The sequence below is a fragment of the Ips typographus genome, linkage group LG1 (genome assembly GCF_016097725.1).
Source record: "Ips typographus isolate SLU linkage group LG1, UJ_Ityp_2.0, whole genome shotgun sequence".
In the NCBI taxonomy this organism is placed as follows: Eukaryota; Metazoa; Arthropoda; class Insecta; order Coleoptera; family Curculionidae; genus Ips; species Ips typographus.
Window position 1 is genome coordinate 8,940,405 of NC_138422.1, and position 16,367 is coordinate 8,956,771.

Here is a 16,367-nt window from a genome sequence, read left to right on the forward strand (position 1 = left end):
TAGTATGAAATGAAAGGGCAATTTAAGACTAACATTTTGAGGTTTGAAAGTGGCAAGAGACCAAAAATGTTTAGAGTGCTTTTTTGTATCTAATTGGGAAGGTTTACATTTACATAGGACCACGTAAACGCGGTTACAACTGACAGAACTTTTTTTATGCACACCCTGTCTTTGAATCGTGTTCCGGTTCGAACGAGGTAAAAGAGCAGTTCAAGACGAATATTTTCACCGTACACTCGCTGAAACTCTAGAAATGGCAGAGATACCGGATTTTTAAAATTTTGAAAAATGTTTAAAATTACTTTCTGCACCCAGAGGACTGTTAACACCCACTTAGAACCAGGTAAGCACGGTCACAACTGGCATAGCGTTAGTGTCAAACTTAACTGTTTTTCTTATTGTGTTTGAGACAGCCAGTATATTTTTAAAATTGTTGCGGTTAGCACGAGGTTAAAGAGCAGTTCAAGACAAACTTTTACAGTCCCTTAAACCTCAAAAATGGCGTAAGTATGATATTTTCAAAATTTTGATGCAATTTCTAAAAAAAAATGAACTCGAATATCTCAGAAACGGTTGGAGGTACGGAAATGTTGCACCTACTGAGAACCAGGTAAACGGAGTCACAACTGGCAGAGAACATTTATTAGTTTCAAATTTAACTGTTATTATTATTATTATTATTATTATTTTTTGAACACCCTGCGTATGTTCAATCGTATTTCGTTTAGCATGAGGTGAAAAGGCAGTTCAAGACGAACATTTTTAGCTTTGTACGGTCGCTAAAACCCCAAAAGTGGCGGAAATATCGAACTTTCTAATTTTTGAAGCAATTTTCAAGAAGAGTCGAATATCTCGAAACCGGTTAGAGTTAGTAAAATTTTGCAAGTTATTACAAATTTTTAATATGACTTTCTGCACCCAGTGACCTTCCCCGGGTTCTCCTGGTTCTAAGTGGGTGTAAACCAGAGAGTAAAACCAGAACCAGCTAAACGCGGTCATAACTGGCAGAGCGTTAGTTTAAAATTTAACTGTTTATTTTTGTTTTTTCGACACCTTGTATATGATTAACCGTGCTACTACAGTCGCTGAAACCCAGAAACGAAGAAGATGCAGAATTTTCAAAGTGTTGATGCAATTTCCAAAAAAAGTCGAAGATTTCGGAAACTTGCAAGATACCAAAAATGTTCAGAATGATTTTGTCTTTCAAAAATATTTACATTAATTCAAATCAAATGTTTATAGTAATAAATTAATCCATACAATCCAGTTCTTGGAAAGCACTCTTTTGGACATTAATCCTTATTCCCCTGGCTCTTCAAAAGTAAACAATGAAACTGACAGCTGTCAAATGTTGACAGACTATTTAAAATTTTACCACTAGATGTCTCAAAAAAAAAATAGGTTGGATTAACATTTAAAAAACAGTTATAAAATCCAATTGTTACAAACTATTATCTACAATTTATTTTCTATTCTAAAGTCTAGTAACAAAAAAACACTAACATCACCATCTATTTCAATTTTTGTTTTGGGCCAGTAAAAATACAATTATTGTGGTTTTATGCCCTAAAATCTTTTTGGGGGCTTAACTAAAACAGTGTTTAGGTCCCCTACCAATCAAAACGTTGCCGATGGCTGTTTGTACAAAAGAGAATTTTAAATGATTAGCCTCGTTTGTTTTTATTCAATTAACATTTCCTGCTTTTAAAGCGGAATAATATTAAGACGAGGTCGGTTGACTACTTGGGGATAGTCTCCCCTCTGCTATACCATGAAAATATACCTCTAAACATGCTGTTAGCGGCCATGTTCGGCATCAATTACGATTAAGGTCCGCTACTTTGCCCTATTGAGATTTTGCAGTAATAATTAATTTATAGTCTGCGCTCCAAGCCTTTCACTTTATCTGCTAAGTTAGTTTTCACTTGCAAAACTTTAAATTATTCACCCTTACGCTAGAGCTGGTTCGAGGGCAGCATTAACGTTTTCCCCCCTTATTGCAGCACGCTATGTAGGTCATTTTTCGGCCCTATAATAATATCCACACGGCGGGCATTATACGAACGAGAACTTTGAAAATTATATTTGACGGCCCCTGCCTTTACGAGGTAATTTTGCAGACAAATACGTACCTCTGTCGCGAAAAGGTAATTTAGATTTAAGTTACCGATTTATGCGTCGGTTTTGCCCCTAAAGGCTACTTTTATAAAATGGGTTTGAGCTTTAAGCCGAGGATATCCAACGCTTGTTTGCTTTTGACTTTTCGTGGAAACTAAAGAGTTGCAGGATCGATTTCCGAAAAAGTACAAATAGAAAAGCTTTGAAAATGTAACAATATGGTAAAATTAGCATGCTCAATCAAACTACAATATTTTCAATATTATGGCTCTTTTGGTTATAGTGTTTTATGAGAGAAAAAACGTTTGAAATAGTTATTTACATTACTAGTGGGGTATGAGCATTTTTATAGTCACGAGTGGGAGTGTTGCCACGACGAGGTCGTAGACCGAGTTGTGGTGATCACACGAGTACGTTAATTTGCCATACCCCACGGGTGATGTACAACATTTTATCTACGACCATCAGAAGCAGCGTAAAGTAAGAAAAAAATTCATATTTTGTGCAATGTGAACTATTTAGGAACGTCTCGTATATGCTTGCTACGGGTAGTTATTTGTTACCCTTAAATTTTGTCATCTACGCTGTACTGTTTTGGTGTTGTTGCCATGGTGGCCATTTGTTTCCACATATCACTTAAGCGACAATTTAACAGTGTCAGTCACAAATTTTTAAAAGTGCATTTCGTTATGAACATGTCTGAAGAACTTCCGTCAGATATTGAAGAAGCTGCCGCAAACGTGGTATCTGGCTTGTTGCCTGCCAAGTCAAAGGAGAAATATGAAAAAATGTATCAACGTTTTGTCACCTGGTGCGAGACCAAGAACATAAAGAGTCCTTTTCAAGAAAAAATGTTACTCGTGTACTTTGAAACCTTGGCAGCAACCTATAGTTCATCCAGCCTTTTTTTTCTTTTTTGTGTAAATTCGATCCAAGAACTTTCTAATTCAGGAATTCATTTCACTTTTAATATTTATAAAAAGTAAAATATAGTTATTATTTAAGATAGGTCTGTTCATGGTTTTATCAAAGTTATGTTTAAATTCAATAAACAATTACAGCAGAAATTTTCATTTAAAGTTGTTTTATCGCACTAGTGCGATAAAATCGATTATTATCGCACTAGTGCGGTAAAATCGCTCATTACGTAACTCAAAATGAGCTATGTAATGAATGATTACCATGCTAGGAGTAGATAAAAGCATTTTTTTAATATAACTCTTTTCTCTGAGTGTCTTTTACGCCTCCTCCTCTCATATCTCATCTCATCGCATTTTTAGATTTTCAAGATGGTTTTATTCGCGTTAGCCAATTTATCATCCAGTACAATGAAAAGTTTAATTTGGCTAAAAGCCCAAAAAGCCCTTCGTTGTGACCTTTTGGCAGGTTGCCAAAACTAGAAATTTTAATATGTTTAGTTGTTTTGTAGTCTTAACCCTTGTGTTCTAATTTCTAGAAGTCATCGTCAGTATTTAAGCAATTATTGTAAAGGTTATTTTTTTCAAGCAACTATAAAGTTATTATATTGTTAGATTTATCAAGAATTGGTTAATGTAGAAACTGATTGATTTAATGACAAAACTTTTTTTTGTAAATTACCCATAATTACGACATAACCTTGCAATGAATATGTTACGTTTTACTACTTAATTTTAACATGATTTTATCACCTCTTCTCTACTTTAAAACAATAATGTACGGACATTACTAAATCAAGCTTATTACACATATTTTCGTCTTTTAAAAAAGATTATTAATTTTTCTCAAAAATTTTTAATTGGGGTATCTCCCTCAGTGACATTTATACATATTCTTCTCGAATTACATACCATTTTACTTTTGACTATACAGTTGTAAGCCTAACTTTTCCTTTTCTTTTTAGGTAGAAAGTTTGTGTACTCGTATTACCTACGGAAGTCTTAAAAATTGAGATATTTATCGAGAAGATTGCAATTTCATATCATATAAATTTTTATAGGCGAATATGGAATACGATAAGTGCTGCATGGTTTTATGCAAAAGAAATTTGTTCTAAGTTTATACTGTCCTATATTTTAATATTCTGCTTAAAATATTGCTAACTTGTCAGAATTGACTTTTTACTGGGTATTTCAGAATTTTGTATAGTTCATAAATTGGTATAGTTCATATACAAAATATCATCAGTTTTAGAACTGCAAAAACTTTTCGGTTGACGCTACATTAAATTTAAGAGTAACAGGTTTATTTGCCAATGATTTAAAATTGATTGACTGTTAGGTTATTAACGAAAGAGCCCTTAAATTTATCAATTAATAATAGAAATCAAAGAAACAAATGCAGAAAAGGGCCACTCTGCTGATTACCGCCAAAAGCCACACAGAAATTCTAACCTTAAAAACTAGCTGACACTATTGACAACAAACCTAAAGCTTGAAGAAAATTATGTTCATTTATAAACATTGATCAGGAAATTGTAATGAGGATTTTAATTCTAATGCAGTGATAATACATTTTTTCTTTTAAACTATTCGTCAAATCGAAAAAAGCCAAGAAAATTGCATCTGCAAAAAAATTCGTCAAAAATAAACTTAAAACTGAGACATCCTGTATATTGTTCCCACCAGTCCCTCCACACCTTCAATATTGCAATTTCGTACAAATAACATTTTTTTATGAAAATGTCACGTTTCTACGAATGAGTGCATTTGTACCATACTTAAAACTACTGTCATTGGTTAAATTTGAAAGCTTCTGTGAATTTCATTGGTTGCAAATACACTGAAGGAAATAATCAAACATAATTTTCTGATATATATTCAAAAACTATTTCGGGGGTTTCTGAACCCCTTATTGCGATTATGGTAATAATTATTGAGAACTGATATTTGCGGATCCGTCTTCCCTATTTGTTGGCGCCTCCAGGCCCGAAAGCTGTTATGCGGAATATCGTAGTTTCATGCAAATTGAATGGGTATTTTGTGCTAAAAATCCCCATTATTTGTTTTTCTCGTATAATGTATCACTTTTTGTTCTATTTTTTTCCGGTACCCAATTTTCTTTATCCGTTCCGGAAAGTCATATGGATACGAATGGTGTAATTTTGGTGGCAGTTAAAAATAAGACATCCTAAAACTAAGTGCCTCTACAGGGTGCCAAATTTTATAAGCGTATAGCAAGTCAAAATAGATATTATTTTTCGAAATTAAATTAAAGTTTTATGTGATTTCAAATGGTCAGCATTAAACACATGCAAGATTTTGATATTCCTGGTGGACTTATTCGTAGTTCATGCGCATTAGACATGCGGAAACAGAGTGTGGTTAGGTTATGGTAAAAGGTTTTTTAAAATTTTAATTTTTTTTTTAAATTTTAATTCGGAAATATAAACAGACATCAAATCTGGACATGTGTTTTTTCAATTATTCAAAATAATTTTTTTTTTTAACTAACCATCATTATATGTTTTGTTGAGGCGTTTTTCACCTATAAGAAATACTGGGTGTCAAAAGTCTAGAATATTTCAAACTGCCTGAAAAAAATCGCAATTCTGGGACATTTTGTTAACAAAATGCCATTATTTTTGAAGTCGTTTAAGTTACCGAGACACCCTGTATAAACAAAATTCTGATGCAGCATTTCCTCGCTTACTTAGGAACTTTGGGGGGATATTACAAACGTTCACCGGGGAGGCTCTAATAAATAAACTTTCAGGTTTCTCTTGCATCCGCTTTGGAGTTTGTTCAGTTTCGTGAAGTTATAAATTAAAAATGTAAACTGGTATTATTCGCCATCCATCCAAAGAAACCCGTCTTTAGTTTGTAATTAAAACTTTCTTAGTGGTACTTTTTTGCTTGCAGACTTTACTATTCCGGCCCGTCCATTGTGAAACTCGAGTAATATGGATCGTTCTTGGTAAGTATTAGTTTTGGTCTGATCCCCAACGGACTTTGTTAGTTTGTTGTAACCTCGTTTTTTCTAATTAACTTTGCAACGTATTTTGCTTAATTAACCATTTTTTTAACCCAAGAACCACATTTTCTAACGTCAGAAGCTGTTAATTAGTGCAACTTGTGTGGGTTATCTTGAACTACGAAACAATTATTCCGTGTTATACAGTGTGTATCACAAAAGTGTGTTTTAGAATGCTCTTTTTTTTATTTCAATGAAGACAAAAATTATGAAATAAGTTTAAAGAGCTGATGTGAATAAGCTTGATTTTTGGTTTGAAACGACTTAGTTTTTTAACGGCATTATTACGAGATATATTTACATTAATGTGAAATTATAAACGTTTTCAGAAATATTCCCCATTAGAACTCTTTTAAAATGTCTCAGATGTAAATTTAGTGCCTCCAAATAAATTTAGAAACAGGAATTCTGTACGATTATAAGGTAAACCGATGTATAGTCTTTTAGGTCAATTTTAGCTTAAAACAATTTTGATTTTCAAAGGCATTATGATACCACTAGGCGAACGTTTTGCTAAACAAAATTGTGTCTTATTAGCACTAACAGTGAAATTAAAAAAGTATTTACTTTCTGTTTTTTTATGTGTAATACTTTCTGAAAGTATTTCTACTTAGGAGATTGTTAAAATGGCCTATTTTATTGCAATGAATAGAAACAGAGATTCTGTCAATTTTCCAGGCAAAAAAATATGCTCATAGGTCGATTTTGGCTTAGAACAACACATACATTTACATTATTATAAGATGGATAGGGTGTGGTTGAGATGTTGTCAAATTTCAGGTTCTTTTTTCTGTTCATTCGCCCGGATTTTCTAACATTAAAATAACCACTTATCTAATTTGACACTTGAAAATTGAAAAATAATGCTTAGACCATACTAAGAAATCAATATTTAAATTAATAAAGGCAAACATTCTGAAAGTTGTAAGAGAGTTTCTCATTCTTAAAGAGTTAATAGAATAATGTCGATTTTGGCTTCACACAATACAGTTTTTTAACGGCACTGACTTTTTAAAATGAATTTTATTCCAAGCGAAATTGTACCTTATTTACGTTATCACTGCAAATATAAACAGACGCGTTTGTAATGCTCTTCTATTTTAGGAAATATAAATTCAAGAATTCTGAATATTCTGAGGGGCTAACGTTAAGAATCCTGCAATATCTTAGATCGTTTTTTAATACACTGTACAACAAAGTTTTCAATACTTCTTTGTTTTCTGTTTACTTGTCACATTCATTTCTGAAATAAGAGCTGGTCAATTAAATACTTGGCACCCTGTATTTCGAGTATCTCAAACCAGGACAAAAATGTAATTACACGTTGAATAATAATTTAGTGCCGACAGATGTTGACTAATGTGCTGGCCAATTTGGTTTCTAAATGACTATACCACGCTTGTCTTTCGACAGTCGATCGTTATTATTTGCACAATGTTGCTGTTTACGATAATTTGATAATTTCAGAAAGTTTGGTAAACTGAGTGTCTGAACGTGGGAAGTTGGATAATGATGTGGGCAGCACACTTTGATTGTGTTTATTTTTATCACTTGCTGATTGAAAATGGTTTGATAGTTTGCAGCATTTTTAATCATAATAATTTACTAAGGTACTTCCAAAAAAAAGTTCCAATTATGTTCTGTTTGACTTAATGTTACTGTGAACAGTTATTCCGTCAAATAGAAAAAAACCATTTTCCTTTTTTAAAGAAAATTATTTGAGTGATTTTTTTAGGTAAATTTTACTCAAATCGGTATCCTGTTGAGTTTCTGGGTTAAAATTTCGTTGTTATTCTTCCAAACTAGCGTATCTCATAAAATGCGAATTTGTGATTTCACAGCAACTTCTAAATAAGTAAAATTTTATCTCACAAAGTAGCGTATCTCAATTTGCATGGGTTGATTGGTAAATAAAGAAGACATTTTGTCGTATAACAAAATATTTTACATTTTAGTTCTCCTATGCAGACGTAAAATAATCATCAAATTGGCAGGAGATTAATAATAATTATAATTCCATATTCTGACTTTATATAAATTAAAAAACATGTTTATTTAACTAAATTATTACTCGTCAATTTTACAGACTCATTAATAAAACTTAAATCTGCCCTCCTGAACAATGAGGAAAAATTAGATTCGTCAATTTGGAGGATTAACTACAGTTTGTGTGGTACCAATGTCACATTTTTTTTCTGTGCTGTAAACCATTCACATTCCCATATTTTCATATCTAATAATTGATTCCACTTTTATAATTCATAATTTCTTTCCATCAACCATAATCCTGAATTTATTGAATTTTTATTCCGTACTGCATTGAGTAGTGTTTGTAGTTGGTACTGTTGCCAGGTTGTCAATTTGTTTTTATTTGGTTGATACATTTCAAACTCAACTTAACCTTAAATTAGTTATTTTTATATAAATCTTGAATGCTAAGCCATCCTCATGTGCAGGATTTTCGTAAATCTGAGCCCAGTAGCTAGTTTGTGATTGTTCAACAAAAGCAGATTTCTACTTTTTCTTGACCAATCACAAACTACGAACAGTGTTATGATTTACGCACATACCGCACATATTGACTGACTATCAATCTGTTTATTTAATAGGAACTTTGGGAAGTATGTCGTATTTATGGAAAGATACACATTAAAATATAACGTTAGTGGCAGGATGTCATTTTGTATTTTTAATAATTGTTTGCAATGATATTCTAGTAGGCTTTTTTAAAAATTTATTCTTTGTTGGCTTAATTTCCAAGGTATTGTAATTTACTTAAACAAAACACACTAAACATATAAATATATGATCAAGAACCATCAATTTCGGTTAAGTGATGTGGGGAATGCATAATTCTTTTTCGGTCTTCCGGCACCATGACAATGCAGAATTTTTCGAATGTAAGGTGATCTTAATTTTTTTTTCGATTTTCTGTATAGTTTTTGTCCTCAGCATAAATAAAGCTGGACAAGCACTCTTCTCACAAAAAGGTTATTTCAAAACGTTCATTTTAAGGGCTGCAGCACCGTAAAAACAGCTATAAAATTCGTAGGACTAAAACTCATAACGTTCATTGACAATGATTTTGTTGAATTGATTATTCGAAATTTCTGGTCGAGTTTCTATCGTAATACATTCCTACATTCCTAGTTTTAATCGGAAAAGAAATAAAACAACAACAAAAGAGGGATAATCTTATTATAATATTTGTCAAATTAATTTAGAAATATTATCATTTTTAGTTGGGTTTTTACCTACAGCAAATAAAATAAAACAAAATAACGAATAAGAAGAAATAAGAATTTAAAATAATAGTTTCTCGTTTATACAGATGAATAACATAAAATAAGAATTGTTATTTTATGTTATTCATCTGTATAAACGAGATTATTATAAACTAATTAAGCCAAGGAGAAGAGACTATTTTATTACGTCATTAATTTTTAATTGTCATAACAGTCACTTGTCATAAGTTGAAAGAAACAAAACAAATTTCTGTACAATGTAAGTAATAATTTTCTTCCTCTGCTGAATTTTTTCGTGGTTAGGTTAGGTTTAGTAAAAGTTAATACAAGTCAATATAGAAGTAATCTATCTATCGTTAATGATACTGTAAGTATGTGTTTTTCCAATAAAATTGTTATGTCCACATACATCTTCAAATTTGTATTTTTACACAGAAATACCTGGACAAGAAAAATGTCTTAAAACTTTAAACCAGCGAAATTTTGCTTCGTGATATGCTCATACGCATCTTCTGTTCACCCTATCATTTTAAGATAACAGTATTAATTGAAAAATGTAATAGCTGAGCATTTAAAAAAAAAAGACACGCCATAAATGTTGCACTTATTGCATCTAACCGAGTTCTTTGCAGACTAATAGAGTGTGACAATTGTCAATTTCCCTGTTCTTATTTTTACTCACCACGACCAAACCGGTTTTCAGCACCAGGTTTTGTTTGCAGACAACGGGCCAGAACTATTGGGACTGGCGCAATAAAATGTCCCGACTATCACAGTTTTACACCGTCGAGGTGGGAGACACCAAGTTCACCATTCTGAAGAGGTACCAAAATCTGAAACCCATTGGATCAGGGGCGCAAGGCATTGTCTGGTAAGTTACTCCAATTTTGTTTGAAATTTATTTTACGATTTGAGTTTGTTTTTGGATTTGGAATTTTTGCATGGTTCCAAAACGTTACTCATGTTATACATGTGTGGTAAAATTAGATTGATCTCACCTTAAATCATTGATAGGAAAGTGTGGGAAGGAATTGCTATTTATGTTATTAAAGGTAACGTTTCTAGGTAATTAGAAAATGCATTTTACTCACGTTTTGGTCACCCATATAAGTTATTCCAATTTTCTTTATAGAATTTGAAAATGCGATTGATAGGTAAATCTAAAGTTTCTGATTATAAATGTCATCAACAATAGCCTTTATGATTTTATCTAAAAAACTAAAACCAATATTGAAAATTTCAATGGTTAATAGTCAACATCTGGAAAACGACAACATTTAAAGAGAAACTGATCATAACAAAAATTGTCTCATCAGCTACTAAAGTTGTCAATCAAACTGACACTAATTTCATATAATAGTTATTTACATTACTAGTGGGGTATGAGCATTTTTATAGTCACGAGTGGGAGTGTTGCCACGACGAGGTCGTAGACCGAGTTGTGGTGATCACACGAGTACGTTAAATTGCCATACCCCACGGGTGATGTACAACATTTTATCTACGACCATCAGAAGCAGCGTAAAGTAAGAAGAAAATTCATATTTTGTGCAATGTGAACTATTTAGGAACGTCTCGTATATGCTTGCTACGGGTAGTTATTTGTTACCCTTAAATTTTGTCATCTACGCTGTACTGTTTTGGTGTTGTTGCTATGGTGGCCATTTGTTTCCACATATTACTTAAGCGACAATTTAACAGTGTCAGTCACAAATTTTTAAAAGTGCATTTCGTTATGAACATGTCTGAAGAACTTCCGTCAGATATTGAAGAAGCTGCCGCAAACGTGGTATCTGGCTTGTTGCCTGCCAAGTCAAAGGCGATATGAAAAAATGTATCAAAGTTATGTTTAAATTCAATAAACAATTACAGCAGAAATTTTCATTTAAAGTTGTTTTATCGCACTAGTGCGATAAAATCGATTATTATCGCACTAGTGCGGTAAAATCGCTCATTACGTAACTCAAAATGAGCTATGTAATGAATGATTACCATGCTAGGAGTAGATAAAAGTAATTTTTGATGTAGAATACTCCAATGCTATAGAAAACGTTTTTAACTCGTGAAAGTTAAAAAACAGGAAACAAATTCTAACCTAACCTGACCCAACATTTCTGCTACTTTTTTTATGCATCAAAATCAATCGATTTACACTAAAAAAACTTTGGTCCATTTTTCTCTTCTTGTCTATTTTTTCGCTTATTTTTGGATGTACTATCTCTTCTTACAGTTTGTGGTACCTATTTAGAAACACCCTGTATATGTCTATATTACTTCCGTATTTCAAACCAGTATCATTTTTAATTTCTAATATACAGCGGACCATAATATAATCATAATAGCCATAATCAAGGGTGAGTCAGTTTATACGACTCTGGCATCCGACAGATAAAATTATTTTAAGATAAATTTGTCGTTTAAAAGCATCTCGTCATTACTTGATTTTTGATGTTGTCATTTGTGCTAAAGTTTTGATGGAAATACTAAAAAAAAATCAAAACTTTAACACCCTGTATCACAAAATGACAGCGTCTGACGATATATTTTTGCATGTATTATATTTTTTAAACGTTTAGCACCTTAAAGAAGGAAATAAACCATTTCTGAAAGCTTGATACCCGACATTCATGCTGAAAACGAACATCCAAATATACTATACTATACTGAATGTTTAGTTGTCATTTTCTTCAGCGAAAACTGGTACTCGAATTACGAAAATGATTAAAAGTGTTTCATTAATAAATAAAATATACAGTTATTATTTTTTTGACATACATTTCTGAAAAACAAAAACCTGAGTGTAGAAAAGTAACTTTACCACACTCGGGAAAGTCCTACTCGTCCTCTCACACTCAAATGTATGCATTTTACGTTTGGGTACTTAAACCTTCAACGAGATGACTGTCTATAAGAAGTAATAATAGAAACCCAAGTAAAACAAAAAAACTATATTTATTTAGAAAATCTAATTAGAAGAAAAGAAACAGTATTCTAGTCGTCCGATTTTGATATTCTGTTAAAGCAATTGTTTATTTTTCTCATAGAAATAAACTGATCGAATATCTTAATGGATTACTGAAACATGAGTAAAATGCACTTCTATTTCATTTCTGTTTTTGGAGAAAAAAAACTTCAGTAAAGTACACGATTTGGACTACTCATTGGTATTTTCATAGTTGTTTCTGCGTCTTCCCTCTCTCTGTCATTGATTGTAGTTGATAATCTTAAATTTATCATACGTGTAGATAAACTTGTGTATTATACAGATGTAATCAACGAGTGACTGATCAAGCCTTTTTTTGTTGTAGTTAAGTTGGAATGCATTTGCCTAGTTTCGTGTTCACTGACATAGTGGTTTTTTGAGTGCATTTTTACAAAAAAAAAAGCTTCCCGGAATCCATCTCACAACCAGTTGGCTTTTGATTTCTTACCTTAGTTAGTGCATGAAGTAGTCAGCTTTAGTTTACCCTTTATTAAATACCCCCCACAACTGTCTCAATGTCCTCCTTTCCCGACCATTCCCAGTTGGAGCCCCCATCCAATTGTACCGCATCCAACCGACCGATGAATATCCGCGAAGGCTTCTGTCAGCACGTTTTCGAAGAGGCAGAGTTTTGGGCCCCTGAAAGATACATAAATTTGGAACCTAAAGGTGGAGGCGCACAAGGTTTAGTATGGTAAGTGCAACTTCATCATCTAGGACATCTACCCTCTCTGTCCTGACCTAACAAAACTGATATTTCGTTTCGTTTTTAGTAGTATTAATTTCTTTAATACACTTTTCATGTACTATAATCATTTTAAATAAATTATTGCACGCAGCTTTTACAAAACTGATGTGATAGATAAGATTAAGTACATAAATCTGTTTTGTTTTAGTGCTGCGGTAGACACGGTGACCCAACAAAATGTTGCAATAAAAAAGCTCAGTAGACCGTTCCAAAATGTGACTCACGCCAAACGAGCTTATAGAGAGTTTAAGCTTATGAAACTGGTCAACCATAAAAACGTAAGTAAATCAACACTATTTTTGCTCTAAACTAGGACATTACTTATCCTTGTCAAGAATAGTATAGGGAGCTAAACAGGGTGGAGATTAAAAGCGCACACATTTCCTTGTCCCGGTTTGCCCAAACATGCGGCATTTGTCGAGATTACCCAGCATTCACATAGATAATGTCCCTAACAAATTATAGCAATTCGTTTCTATCGTTATGCTGGTTGGAAGATGGCCTGGCAAGGGCTTTCTATTTCGCTTAGAGCTTGAATTATTGATCGGTGAAGAACAGAGTTCATGCATTATCAATGCATGTTTGTTTTCCCCAGTCTAGTCGAGTGGCTCGTAGATTATATCGATGAGAAAAAATTTCCTGCATTTCATTTCAAATTGGTAATTTTTCCATTCATTCATTTTTCATTTCACTATTTGTTTTCTTTATGTTTTTAGTGTCATCCCAGTTGTCCTTCAACGACAACAAAAGATACTAAAGATTGATTTCAGTTTTACCAAAAAAAAGGTCATGTAAATGCCTAAAATCTGAATTCTAACGACATATCCCTTCAAAATGTTGGCGAGTTTCGTACAAATTTCGGTCTTACATACACTAGTTTTAGGTGAAAGTTTAAAGATAGCAGATTACGTTTTGTCCACAGTAATGACACTACCTAATCTAATTTACCCTAACTTCAATCAAATTTAATAATAACCATTTTTTTTTATTTAAACATTAAGTTTGCACATCACTACTTCAAAAAACATTAGGACCGTATTTAAAAAAAAAAGAAATTGGTGATGGGTGCCTAAAAACGAAACATCGGATTTCAAATGATGATTCTATCATGTTATAAAGAGGAAATAGTTCAACATTTAAATTAACGTCTTTCTTAAGAAAAACAGATAAACAGATCACTAAATTATAGAATTTGCCATAACATTTAAGAATCAGACAATGAAAAAGTAGACCTTAGTAACTTAGTACAAGTTAGTGATGGATAAATGACCGATAAAGTAAATATTTTACTTTACCAGGAAAATTTGACCGGTAAATTACAAATACTGTGTTTCTGGCAGTTATCTGTCACTAATGTCAAAACTGTCTAAATTAATCTAGATTTTGCAAGAATAGAGTTTTTAATACAAAACGTGTTTCTGAGACAGTTATTTTCACAATGGTCAGTCTGTAAAGGTAAATTACAATTTTCTCATCTCGAAAACATATTATTTTACAAAAAGAAACTGATAATGCTATTTTTTAGAAAATGCTACTTGTTCATATAAAAGTTATAAGATTTGTGTGTTTTTGTCAGTTCAAACCTTGATCCTGCTTTTCTCTCTGGCTGTACCTAATCTGTGTAAGGTCCTAAGTGTTTTTTCAGGTTATTGGATAGGAAATTGAATGAAGATTCCAAAAATGTGCTTAAAATAGTAATTTTCTCACGCCAAGTGGGTTTTACAGGCTCAAAAGTTGCAAAAATCAGGGTTTAGAAAAGTTTTCTTGCAGTATTCGATAGAAAACGTGTTTCTAAGGTTTATGACAGTTGTTTTGACAGTGATCACGTGACTGCCTAGCTAAATTAGCCTCCAAAAACCACGTGATATCTGTCACTAATGTCAAAACTGTCTAAATTAGCCTAGATTTTGCAAGAATACAGTTTTTGATACAAGACGTGTTTATGAGACAGTTATTTTCACAATTGTCACTCTGTAAATGTAAATTACAATTTTCTCATCTCGAAAACGTATTATTTCACAAAAAGAAGCTGATAATGCTGTTTTTTAGAAAATGCTACTTGTTCATATAAAAGTTATAAGATTGTAGGTACAATGGTAATTAGTAATTTGGTACAAAAATCACTTTGTCAGAAAAGTACTACTTCTTCTTCCCTTTTTGCCTTTTTTAAATTATCCTTTTCTATAGTCTCGTTAATGTTAATTATTGTTATTTCTTAATCCTTAAGGAGTTAAAACGGTGTTACTTAATGGTGCTGTTTACACAAGGTTTTAAAATCCTTATTTCGTAATTTTAGTTGCTAATGCATAACCTTCAAAGTTTCGAATTTTAAACTTTTTATGAATTAATCATTTAACCAATAAGAATGCAGCATTTTCAATCTCAACCAATTACAAGAGTTTTGTGTACTCGTGTTGCCGAAAGAAAACCAACCTAAGAGTACGGAACACTGTATCACATATGTACATTTTGCATATTTAATTTCAACAAAAAATGTTGTATTAAAGCTTTTCGATTTCAAAGCGATTAATCCCATTCTATGTCAAGTGTTGTTGGGTAAAGCCATTTTCAAAAATCCATTTAAACTCTCATGCATACAACAAATACGGTTGATTAAAGCGAATAATTGATCTCTATATTTTCAGTCGACGAGTCCAATTAATCTGCGTGTACCTACCAATTCCAATTTGAAATATTGCATATGCAGTCCCTAATTAGCGAATTCATTGAGGAAATGTTTCACTTGCACGCGCAAAATCGATAAAATCCGTTCTTTTTTTTGTAGATAATCGGACTTCTGAACGCGTTTACACCTCAGAGGTCACTGGAAGAGTTCCAGGATGTTTATCTCGTCATGGAACTTATGGACGCCAACTTGTGTCAAGTTATCCAGATGGATCTGGACCATGAGCGCATGAGTTATTTGCTGTATCAAATGCTCTGCGGGATCAAGCATTTGCATTCGGCTGGTATTATCCATAGGGTAAGTGTTTCTTTAGTGTTTTATGAAATCGATTTTTAAACTTTGTCTGTTCTTTATATCCAAAAAAATAGGTGGTAAAAATTATATTTTTAATCGACATGAAAACGTTATTTCTTTTTGGTCTATTACCACTCAATTTGGTTGCATAGTATCTGTCGTGTGTGGATGTGGCATAATTTTGGTCACAAGAAATTATCAGATTCTGTCATAAAATGAATAATGTCATTAATGTTGTAAACTGATACATGTCACTTAACAACACAAAAAATTTACTATCATTTTATTGTAATTGGTTAGCAGTGATTCTCTGTTTTCTTCCAGATTTATTTAATACTAAAG

At 32.4% G+C, this 16,367-nt stretch overlaps 1 protein-coding gene across 12 annotated transcripts in view; it reads left to right on the plus strand.

Moving 5' to 3' along the window:
• Positions 1-16,367, plus strand: part of bsk (mitogen-activated protein kinase dJNK) — a 69,518-nt gene that overhangs the window by 45,765 nt on the left and 7,386 nt on the right. For 5 of the 12 annotated variants that reach the window (XR_014179490.1, XM_081988331.1, XM_081988323.1 and 2 more), the window contains 4 exons: positions 5,958-6,012; positions 10,018-10,185; positions 13,194-13,323; positions 15,831-16,028. Coding sequence is in view for 11 of the 12 variants with exons in the window: in XM_081988331.1 (XP_081844457.1) it covers positions 5,999-6,012; positions 10,018-10,185; positions 13,194-13,323; positions 15,831-16,028 (510 nt within the window). In the remaining variant the exon portion in view is untranslated. Of the gene's footprint in view, positions 1-5,957; positions 6,013-10,017; positions 10,186-12,622; positions 12,992-13,193; positions 13,324-15,830; positions 16,029-16,367 lie in introns of all 12 variants that reach the window. The other 7 variants (XM_081988377.1, XM_081988369.1, XM_081988394.1 and 4 more) reach the window with 3 other exon arrangements.